Source organism: Notolepis coatsorum (genome assembly GCF_963971535.1).
Source record: "Notolepis coatsorum genome assembly, chromosome: 2".
Taxonomy (NCBI): Eukaryota; Metazoa; Chordata; class Actinopteri; order Aulopiformes; family Paralepididae; genus Notolepis; species Notolepis coatsorum.
The window spans coordinates 74837450-74849803 of NC_140166.1; the positions used below are offsets into that span (position 1 = coordinate 74837450).

Here is a 12354-nt window from a genome sequence, read left to right on the forward strand (position 1 = left end):
ACCACCTCAAACAGGTGGACCAGGGTGACACCACCTCAAACAGGAGGACCAGGGTGAGACCACCTCAAACAGGTGGACCAGGGTGACACCACCTCAAACAGGTGGACCAGGGTGACACCACCTCAAACAGGTGGACCAGGGTGACACCACCTCAAACAGGTGGACCAGGGTGACACCACCTCAAACAGGTGGACCAGGGTGACACCACCTCAAACAGGTGGACCAGGGTGACACCACCTCAAACAGGTGGACCAGGGTGACACCACCTCAAACAGGTGGACCAGGGTGACACCACCTCAAACAGGTGGACCAGGCTGAGTTTGTTTCCGGTGTTCACACAAGGTCATAGTGAAACACACACACAACCTACGTTTTTGATGTGTAGCGGGTAGCGTGTGATTCTCTGCATGGGTTTGAGCAGAAAGCTGGACAGAGGCATGCCTTTACATCTGTAGTCTGTGGCGATTTTCTGTTGGGGATGCAAAAAAGATTTTAAATAAAAAAACAGTATTACCAACAGACACTCTCACTTATTGATAAGATCTTGGTCAGAATTGACAGATGATGGAAAAGCAGGGTCTCCACCACCACCCTACCTCCCTCTCCTTTACCACCACCATCACCCTACCTCCCTCTCCTCTACCCTACCTCCCTCTCCACCACCCTACCTCCCTCTCATCTCCACCACCACCACCCTACCTCCCTCTCCTCCACCCTACCTCCCTCTACACCACCCTACCTCCCTCTCATCTCCACCACCACCACCCTACCTCCCTCTCCACCACCCTACCTCCCTCTCATCTCCTCCACCCGACCTCCCTCTCCTCTCCACCACCACCACCCTACCTCCCTCTCCTCTCCACCACCCTACCTCCCTCTCCTCTCCACCACCACCACCCTACCCCCCTCTCATCTCCTCCACCCTACCTCCCTCTCCTCTCCTCCACCCTCCCTCCCTCTCCTCTCCACCACCACCACCCTACCTCCCTCTCCTCTCCACCACCACCACCCTACCCCCCTCTCATCTCCTCCACCCTACCTCCCTCTCCTCTCCACCACCACCACCCTCCCTCCCTCTCCTCTCCACCACCACCACCCTACCTCCCTCTCCTCTCCACCACCCTACCTCCCTCTCCACCACCACCACCCTCTCATCTCCTCCACCCTACCTCCCTCTCCACCACCCTACCTCCCTCTCCTCTCCACCACCACCACCCTACCCCCCTCTCATCTCCTCCACCCTACCTCCCTCTCCTCTCCACCACCCTACCTCCCTCTCCTCTCCACCACCACCACCCTACCCCCCTCTCATCTCCTCCACCCTACCTCCCTCTCCTCTCCACCACCACCACCCTACCTCCCTCTCCTCTCCACCACCACCACCCTACCTCCCTCTCCTCTCCACCACCCTACCTCCCTCTCCACCACCACCACCCTACCTCCCTCTCATCTCCACCACCATCACCCTACCTCCTTCTCCTCTCCACCACCCTACCTCCCTCTCCTCTCCACCACCACCACCCTACCTCCCTCTCATCTCCATCACCCTACCTCCCTCTCCTCTCCACCACCACCACCCTACCTCCCTCTCCTCTCCACCACCACCACCCTGCCTCCCTCTCCTCTACCACCATCACCCTACCTCCCTCTCCTCTCCACCACCACCACCCTACCTCCCTCTCCTCTACCACCATCACCCTACCTCCCTCTCCTCTCCAACACCACCACCCTACCTCCCTCTCCTCTCCACCACCACCACCCTACCTCCCTCTCATCTCCACCACCACCACCCTACCTCCCTCTCATCTCCATCACCCTACCTCCCTCTCCTCTCCACCACCCTACCTCCCTCTCCTCTCCACCACCACCCTACCTCCCTCTCCTCTCCACCACCACCACCCTACCTCCCTCTCCTCTACCACCATCACCCTACCTCCCTCTCCTCTCCACCACCACCACCCTACCTCCCTCTCCACCACCACCACCACCCTACCTCCCTCTCCTCTCCACCACCACCACCCTACCTCCCTCTCCACCACCACTATCACCCTACCTCCCTCCCCTCTCCACCACCCTCCCTCCCTCTCATCTCCAACACCATCACCCTAGCTCCCTCTCCTCCACCACCCTACCTCCCTCTCATCTCCACCACCACCACCCTACCTCCCTCTCCACCACCACTATCACCCTACCTCCCTCCCCTCTCCACCACCCTCCCTCCCTCTCATCTCCAACACCATCACCCTAGCTCCCTCTCCTCCACCACCCTACCTCCCTCTCATCTCCACCACCCTACCTCCCTCTCCTCTCCACCACCATCACCCTACCTCCCTCCACCACCCTCCCTCCCTCTCATCTCCACCACCACCCTCCCTCCCTCTCCTCCACCACCACCCTACACTTCTCTGTCGTCCCACACTCACTCACCTTGAGGAAGTCCTTGAAGTCCGGTTGGTTGTCGGTTCGAGTCTGAAGTAACGAGGCGCCGTTGATCTGACAGGAGCAGAAGCGGATGTATGGCTGCATGTGAGCCAGCTCTGACGCCAGGATGTCTCCGATCACCTGCACTGGCATGTTCTCCCCGCCCGTCTTCTTCCTCACACGCAGTGCTCTACACGCACACACACGCGCGCACACACACACACACACACACACACACACACACACACACAAGATGCATGAGAGGGAGTTCTATACTGAAGGCAGAGTATGGCATCATTGCTGTTAATAAACTTGATTACTTTATATATATATATATATATATATATATATATATATATATATATATATATATATATATATAAATGTTTACATTCTATACTGTAGATTTTCCCTCAACTTTTTGTTTTGGATCCAGCCCCTGAATCTCTAGCTGCTCGTCCTGCCTACTTTGGAATTATTTGGTGATTTGGGGTCTGATCCTGCTGCCCTGATTGCTGCTTTCTTTGGTTGGGTCCTCCAACTGGTCCAATCAGTGTCCATTACTATGTCTACTTATACATACCAGGTCTGCTGACCAGAATAATAGCATGTGAAATAAGCCAGATTGGAAGTACTTTGAGACTGAATAATGAAGTGAAATGCAACGCAAACGCCTTCCTCTTACTATTCAGTGAAATACCTCGTAGAGACGACAAGTCGGTCTTACTTGAGTAGCTTGGTGTTGCAGGCGATCAGCTCCTTCCAGTTGACGAAGATCATGGACATCTCTGCTTCAGTCAGACGACCCGACTCCGACATGGGCTTGTGGAACACCTAGGGACGCACACATTTACTTACGAATGCAGAATATTAAAGAGATTTGCACTACATTCATACCTCATTTGCATTTGCACCTTGCCTTTAAAAAAAACATTTTTGTACCTCATTGTCTGCATTTTTACTTCATTGTACTTTGGTTGTACTTTAGTTTGTATATTGTATAGTGTTGTGTGTGTGTGTGTGTGTGTGTGTGTGTGTGTGTGTGTGTACTGTATGTGTGTGTAACATGTACTGTGTGTGTGTGAGAGTGTGTGTGTGTGTGTGTAATACGTAGAGTGTGTGTGTAACATGTAGTATGCGTGTGTGTACTTGAGTGTGTGCAATATGTAGTGTGTGTGTGTGTGTGTGTGTGTGTGTGTGTGTGTGTGTGTGTGTGTGTGTGTGTGTGTGAATGAATGAAAACTTTATTTAACAGATTGCAGAATGGGTACAATACAGTACGGCTCAATACACACAATTGTTAAGGGGATGCAGACCTGAGAAAGACGTTTGTCTTGTTTACATCAGGGTCCCTCCATTTTCAATTCATATATATGTGTGTGTGTGTGTGTGTGTGTGTGTGTGTGTGTGTGTGTGTGTGTGTGTGTGTGTGTGTGTGTGTGTGTGTGTAACATGTAGTGTGTGCCTGTATTGTACCTCCAGGACAATCTGCAGGTCCTCCACATATCTCTCCTCAGTCTGGATCAGCTCATGGATGTAACCCTGTCTCTTCCTCTCCTGAGGACTCATAGAGTCCAAACTGGTCAGGTCCGCACACCCTGGAGAGGAGAGGCAGAGGAAAGGAGGATGGGGAGAGGAGGAGAGGAGGATGGGGAGAGGAGCAGGAGGAGAGGAGGTGATAGTAGACAGAGTGAGTTACTAGTAGTTACTAATGCTGGTTACTATCCTTGTCCCATTGGATTGGTAATTTCAGCATATAAAAAAAAATAATCACTTTCACTCCCATTTCTGTTTTTTGAGATATTGGAAATAGTTAGTTGATAAATTTTTTAACAATGCTAGTGGAAGCCAATAGGGACCCAAACCATACCTCTAAATTAACCCCATGTAGCTACTTCCTACCAGCATCTTTATCTTTTAATAATCTAGTTAACTAGTTTGACTAAATATGACCATTCAGAGAGATGGGTTTTTCACCCCCCCCCCATTGACTTCCACTAACATTGCTAATGCTATGCTAGTAATTTCTACTTCAAATCAACTCAAACATCACACATATATTATCTCACGTCACATCACACCACACCACACCAAAACTGCCCAACTAGGAATCATGGTGGACCAGTTAAAATCCTGGCATACAAAATGATCCAAGCGCTTCAGGTACACAGTCAGGGGTTGATCACAACACCTCAGTTTATGGTACAGAACACTTGGGAGGGAGAGAGAGGGGGGGGGGGAAGCGAGCGAGAGCATAACTGCGGCTAAGCACACCAACACAAACACAGATAGACGAGAGAGAGAGAAAGAAAGAGTCGCTTTGTAAGTCGTTTTGGATAAAAGCGTCAGCTAAATGTCAATGGAGAGAGAGAGAGAGCGAGAGAGCGAGAGAGAGCGAGAGAGAGAGAGAGAGAGAGAGAGAGAGAGAGAGAGACTAACTGCGGCTAAGCACACCAACACAAAACACTGCACAATCAACTGATAAAAAGTAATGTCAACAAAGTCAACGCCAGCTTCTCAACTCACAACACCTTGCTTGCCTGGATTTTCTAGTGTGTGTCTGTGCGCGTGTTATTCTGTGTGCACACCTCTATCCCTACACCCTAGAGCACCAACAGCCAATGTCCCCATTCATTGCCCTTGAGCAAGGCACCAAACCCCCCTACCTGCTCCAGGGGTGCCACAAGTTAACCGTCTGACCCTGGCCTGCACTCTGGTGAAATGCCTACATGTACAGTGCGGACGTCTCAGAGGAACACGGCCAAGAAATAAAGTCCCAATTTAACCGTGTGTAATATTGCAAAATAGGAGTGCTTGAAATCCAAGTCCAAATTCACTCAAGCGCACACACACTCCTTACCTTGTGCGGACAGGCCATTTGGACATCTCGGGGGCCCCGTATGAGCTGTCTGTCCTTCCTCCTCTGACCCTCCCTCCTTCTCTTCCCCTCCACTTCCTCCATCCTCCTCCTCGTCATCCCACAAGTTTAAGAACCGCGGGGTGCCCTGGTTCTGTAGACTCATCGTCTACCACTGTCCCCTCGCTCACTCCTTCAACTGTCTTATCCCTCGCTCTCCTCCTCTCACCGCCACCTCCGTCCCCAGTCTCTCTTTCTCCGGTCTCGTCCGTCCTGTTGTCCTTCTCTAGCCGGTCATGCGGTTGTCCTCTTCTCTTTCGTATCCCAACAGAGACTCAACTGAATTCTAAGCAACCAGCCGCCAAATCTGTTTGTACCAAAACAAGCTCTCTCTAGTAGAGAATAGAGCTTTTAAATGGGCGGCAGTATGAACACACTCATGTGTGACACACACACACCTATCTTTTCATCATTACTGTATGCACTGTGTTGACAGTAAACTCATTGACTCCATTACAGATGTCAGGCAGATGAACCAACCACACACAATGCTTCATCCTCATAAATAAGAAAAAACAACATGTTTTTCATCTTAAACCAATCTTTAATGTTGCAATTAATTTCAGGCCCATAAAATACATCTGGCACATTTGCAAAAATAACACTGAGTGAGTGAGTGAGTGAGTGAGTGAGTGAGTGAGTGAGTGAGTGAGTGAGTGAGTGAGTGAGTGAGTGAGTGAGTGAGTGAGTGAGTGAGTGAGTGAGTGAGTGAGTGAGAGAGAGAGAGAGAGAGAGCTTAGTAGCAAGCAATGTAAGATGTTCTTTTGATATATAATGTTTTTAATTAATTGTGTACCAGAAGGGCAAAATGTGGCAAATAGAACCTGATAAGTCAGCCCCAACTGGATAATTCTAATTGGTCAACCAACACATCCAATTTCAAAAATACATTTATAAGAAAATCATACATGTACTCTAAATGTAAGTATACATGTTGTTGAATATACTAACAGAGAAAATAGGACTAGCCACTGGAGCCGTGTGTGGTGCCCTGTTAGCCCAAACACACTTCGGTTTGCATAGATAAGGTTATATAACCCTGAAAATGTAAATCACTTCTGACCAATGGAGGTGTAGCTCCCACCATAACTATCCACAGAGATTCCCCAGTAAAGTGCTATAGGCACATGCGAGTGTGCGCACACACACACACACACACACACACACACACACACACACACACACACACACACACACACACACACACGTACAGTTTAATATAAGGTGCAATAGTGTCTAATTATCTCGTCCCTAAAGGCAAAGCTGGACTGTCGATGAATGGCTTTGAAATACAGAATACCTAGGACATTAGGAAATCTTAAGAGCTGGTTTTGCCAGTCAATGATTATTAAGTCTGATCTACTAAGAAGTGTAAGCTACAGTATGCTGCGCAGGTTAAAACAAAGTGCTAAGAATTATTTGCAAATGCTACTTGACCCTTGGCCTTTAAAAACACTGACTGTTTGCGAATAGAGGCTGCAGTATTTGGAGTATGAAGTTACTAGAGTAAAAGTATGAAAACCCTGACAGAATAGTAAAAGTCCATTGTTGCTCTGAAGGCTTGCTCTTTACATTGGCTAGCTCAATTTTAACTGTATGTAGGCCTACAATCATTCTTATGAATTGATCACATGTGTGGTACACAAAACCCATTATTAAAAGTAACAGGTGTTATAGATAAATGTGGTGGAGTAAAAAAGTTGGATATTTGTATTTGGAGTAAATCATGAAGTCCCCCAAAATGGGAATACTAGTAAAGCCCAAATTCCTCCAAATTGTACTTAATAAGTACAGCACCTGAGTAAGATTACTTAGTTATTTTACAACTCTGCATACAATACAGATATGTATTTTTTTGGTGATCCATCTTGTGTGAAAACACCTCCGGAATAGGGCTTAACGGTTTGGATACAATTATCTAACTGTGATAATTTTTTTACTAATTTACTATAAATTATCATGTTGTGATTCCTTAAGTCTGCTGAATATGATTCGTCAGCTGGGATCACAATACTTGAACTAGAATGGTATTCTGACACACATTTAACCTAAATATTGCAGTTCTTGCGATTTTGATATTGCACTAGGCCATATTGAGATTTGGAATACATTTTGATTCATTATTCAGCCCTACCTGAATAATGGAGGCTTTTGACAAGAACAATCATTGTGCCGCACTTTTTATTGATACTGTCGATCATGATATCTTATCTTATGCCAGCGCCTGTTCGGTATTGGTCTGTCTGCTCAAGCCACTGGTTGGTTTGAAAATTACCTCTCAAACCGAAAACTGTGTGAAATTTGGTGATCTCTCCTCCAGTGTCCTTGATGTCACAAATGGTGTGCCACAGGGCTCTGTCCTAGGGCCGACCCTGTTTATCATTTATATAAGGTCGTAATATAAATGCCTCTGTCCATCTTTATGCGGACGACACCATTTTGTACTGCTGTGCGAGCACTGTTGCCCTTGCTTTTGACTCCTTACAGTCTGCCTTTGATGTCTTACCTGTATCATCTCAAACTTGTGTTAAATGCAGATAAAACAAAAGCCATGTTCTTTTCTTTTAAGAAGGTGCCAGCTGTTCTCCCCTGAATTATGTCAGTGCAGGGTACCCCTATTGAACTTGTTACTTCTTATAAATATTTAGGTATTTTAATTGACGATGGCCTATCTTTTAGACTCCATGTTGATTCGCTAGTAAGGAAATTAAAGTTGAAATTGGGCTTCTTTTTTAGAAACAATCTTGTTTTTCCTTTAATGCAAGGAGACGATTGGTCGCTGCCACCTTCTTGCCCCTTCTGGATTATGGTGATATTTTGTATAGACCACTGCACTTCCGCGTTGTGGTTGTTGCTACGCTATAGTCGCTTTTTCGCACCTACTCCCAAACTACGCATGCGCAGATTGATACCTAGACTAGAGATGTTCCGATACCATTTTTTCCTTTCCGATCCGATTCCGATACCTAAGCTTTGGGTATCGGCCGATACCGATACTTATCCGATACCAGTGCATAAAAAAAAAAAAAAAAAAAAAAAAAAAAAAAATGATATTATATAAATTATACGTTTTTTTTTTTTTTTTAACAAATACTGTTTTATATATACTGTTTTTTAGTAATAACTAGAAAGTAATGGTATTTATTCAACAACATGTGATTGTATAGATTTGTATTAGTATCATTAATCAATGAGTATGGGGCTTCAGCACTGCAGATATACCCTACTCCAATGATCCACACGGACATTATACGTTGCTGCACTCGCTACCCACTGATATACCCTACTCAGTCTGTCTACAAGGCTCCGTTTCAGTGAGTAGGGTCGAGCGTTTCAGTAGCAGTCGGATCTGTTGTGATTTTTGCACAATAAATATTCAACATTCTCTTTTGAGACTCCGCCTCAGACTCTTATCATTTGGCACTAAAAGCTAAACAGTCACCAATATGGCTGTCCGCAACATGTCATTAATTGTGTACGCGAGCGAGGTGGCCTCAATGACGACGTCAACGCGAGCTAGGTTAGCATAGCATGAGCTGCCCGGTATATGAAAAGACTGTAACGTTACTGGTGACATTGTGATTTAACGAATACTCCTTTGCCAACTTGCTGTACTTTGCTTGCAGGTCTGCAGCCATTATTGCTGGATTATGAATAGCCCCAACTTTAGCCAAGGTAATGTTAAAGCTAGCTTTCGATTAGCTGTTCAATGCTAATAACACCAGCCACCAAGCGAACACATGAGCTCCCCGTCAACACCGCTCTGTCGGGACGATGACATTTAAGAAAGTATCTGCTGTTAAAATGACAAATGGCATTGACACTTTAATCGATTAAGCACACGTTTGTTTTATAATGCTTACTCAACAGACCGCAGTGTTGTTGATAAATTACGTCATATGGTATCGGAGCGCAGCATTAGAGGGTACTCGCCGATACCGATACCAGCATTTTAGGCAGTATCGGCGGCTTTTCCGATACTGGTATCGGTATCGGAACAACTCTAACCTAGACTCTGTGGGCAATCTGCGCATGCGTAGTTCGGGAGTAGGTGTGAAAAAGCGACTATAGCTCGGCCGAGAAAGTGCAGATAGATTTGGGATTGGTCGCACGGTGTTCAGGGGACTCGGGCGTATAAAAGTCTATTGGATCATGTCTCCCGCAATGTCGAGGCTCTCATCCACATTCATTCATTTTCTCCCCCCGCTCTCTCTCCCATGATTTCAGAATCCCAGAAGTGTTGCGGTGGTCCATCTAGAATGCGTCTGCTAATTGTCTCCATCTGCTGGATGCTGTTTATCATGGCACGCTGACATTTATTACTGGCTGTAAACCCCTTACACATCAGTTTGCTGTATTCCTTAGTTAATTGGTCATCTCTCTCCATGCGCAGAACCTTGCACTGGCATACTTTCATTTACAAATCCATCCTAGCTCTGCTTCCCACTTATTTATCTATCTACTTCGCAAACACACCAGTTATAGCTTACGCATTCAAAATAGCATCACTTATTCCATCTCCTCAGTCCGTACGGAGCGTGGTAAGAAGGCGTTCTCTTACTCTGCCCCCTCCACCTGGAATACGCTACAGCAGAGTCTGAAGCTGTCCAGCTTAGTCCCCCTAGCGAGCTTTAAAATGATGTTGGGTGTCTTGGAGAGAGCTTCTATGCTCTGCTCTTGTTTTTAAGGCTGAATCTTTTCTCCGCCCCCTCTTTGGCACTTTATGTTTTGTGTTGTTGTTGTTATAATTTATTGTGTGTTGACTGGTGAGTGTACTGTTTACATGTGTAACTGGTGTATGGGCTGCTGTCTGAACAGGTCGCACTCGTAAATGAGACCTCTGTCTCAATGTGATTTTACCTGTTTAAATAAAGGCTAAATAAAATTGAGAAACAGAACATGGTGATATAGAAATCGACAGCAGGCACTATGGTGATTCACTGAGTCCTTCCTTCTTTCAGCTCGCTTTCAAGAGTTCAGCTTTAATATACAAGTCTTTGTTTGCAGCATACAGGCACAGAAGAGAACCTCTCTCTCTCGGATATGTAGGAAACACACATACACACACACACTTGTCTTTTGCCCTCTCTTACTCTCACACACACACACACACACGCAGAGTAAAAGGAGGGGTCAGTGGGGAGGGAGGTTAGTAGGTAGGGGGAGGGGCCTCCACAAGCCACGCCCCCTCACAACAGCCTGATGGTGGGTCTCTCTGAAGCCAGGAGGAGGAAGAGGAAGAAGAGGAGGAGGAGGAGGAGGACACACTACCACCCTACAGACAGAGAGAGAGATAAAGAGATGGGGTTTGGGGGGGGGGGGGGGGGGAGAAAGGGAAGGGAGAGCTGAGCATCAAGGAGAAGGTGAATGGAGATTTAAGTAAGAATAGATGGATGGATATAGATTGATGGATGGGTATGGGAGCATGGCAGAATCTAGCCACCAGCATATCAACACTAGGCTGGGGAGGGATTCATCTCTTGAACTGGCCAGGTTTAAAAAAAACCACAGATGCCATAAACCTCGTTAGGTTACACAATACGTTTTGGCTGTTACGTTTATGTATATACGTATTAAAATTGTGGTTTATTGCTTTTACATTGATCGTAATAATGCATCTAGCATGCAGCCGTTTGATTATTTTAACACAGTGCAAGGTTGCAATTCAATAGATTTTCCATTCAACAGATAGTTTAACCAAAACATGCCACAGGACTTAATATTGCAATTATGTGTATTTCGCCCCAAAATAAGTAAAACGAAGATTAAAAAAAAAAAATGTATCTACTTTTTCAATTTTTCTCCCATCCCAATTTCGTATCGTCCAATTCAACCCTCCCCTATCTCGAACGCTGTTTCATGCCTCCCACAAGCCGGCTGCAATGTGGACGTGTAAGCCATACATAGCACGAGTCCTAGGGATGGGTACTTTTCACATTTGAACCGATACGGTACCGGTACCTGTGAATCGATACCGGTACCCAACGGTACCTTTTTTCGGTACTTTAGTCTTAATTTTTATTTTTTTACCTACCTCAGTCGTGAAAAAAAAAATCCTAACTTCAAATAACTACAATTTCGACAGTTTTCGGCTTGCCATTGCTCCAACTGCTTTGTTGTTGAATCAAGTCAAATCCTAGGTAAGCATATATTGTGCGTGTGAACGTTGACAAAAAAAAAAAAAAAAAAAAAAAAAAAAAAAAAAAAATTGTATTTTTTATTTTTTCGGTATCTCACTTGAACCGCCCCCATCGCTTCTTGATTCGAATCCAGCGTCTCCAGCATTAGTGGTGAGTGCCTTGCCCACTGCACCACCTAGCCGCCCCATAAAACGAAGATTCTTTAATGGGCACAATTTCCAGAATTCCTGAGCTTAACTTCCCATGGAAAATGTCCGTAAAGTTTCTGGAAATTTACTAGAAAGTTTCAGAGCCTTTGTAACCCAAACTCCGTCAAAATTGGCAGCAGGCGGTAGTCAAATGTCTGACCAACCTGAGATGGAGAAACTGAACTCATCAGCGTGGCAGACTGGCAGTACCAGGGTTTCACGCTAGAAGAAACTGAACTCATCAGCGTGGCAGACTGGCAGTACCAGGGTTTCAGCTCGAGGAAACTGTTGGCGGTCCACGTGTCCGGGAATATTTCAAGATTTCAGGACAAATGGGATCGATTCCGGTAAAATATCATGCGTTTATTGATCTTATTACGATAACGTTATACCTGATGCTTAACACTTTGAATGCCGACGACGACTATTCTCGTTTTATCATGCCCCCTGTTGAGTGCCGACGACGCGATTTGTCGTTTGATTTTTTTTATTAGCGATCTGAATTCATATTTCATCAACCGAGTCTCCCGTTGGTACAGCAGCCCCTCCAGGAGTTCAGATGGGAAAAAAGCGCCCCCTATCGTCTATCCCTGTGTAACTGCAGGTCAGTCCATTAGACTGGGAGATCCCTGTGGGATCTGTAGAGGTGGAGCCAACTGGCTCCATTATGCTGGCGATGGATCTGATG

At 46.2% G+C, this 12354-nt stretch overlaps 1 protein-coding gene across 1 annotated transcript in view; it reads right to left on the minus strand.

Annotated features, from left to right (window-relative positions):
- itsn2b (intersectin 2b) overlaps window positions 1-12354 on the minus strand; it is a 138484-nt gene that overhangs the window by 13971 nt on the left and 112159 nt on the right. The window contains exons 29-32 of the mRNA XM_084308229.1: window positions 3898-4019; window positions 3149-3255; window positions 2428-2611; window positions 371-469 (exon numbers count right to left, since the gene is read on the minus strand). Coding sequence (XP_084164355.1) covers window positions 371-469; window positions 2428-2611; window positions 3149-3255; window positions 3898-4019 — 512 coding nt within the window. The remainder of the gene's footprint in view (window positions 1-370; window positions 470-2427; window positions 2612-3148; window positions 3256-3897; window positions 4020-12354) is intronic.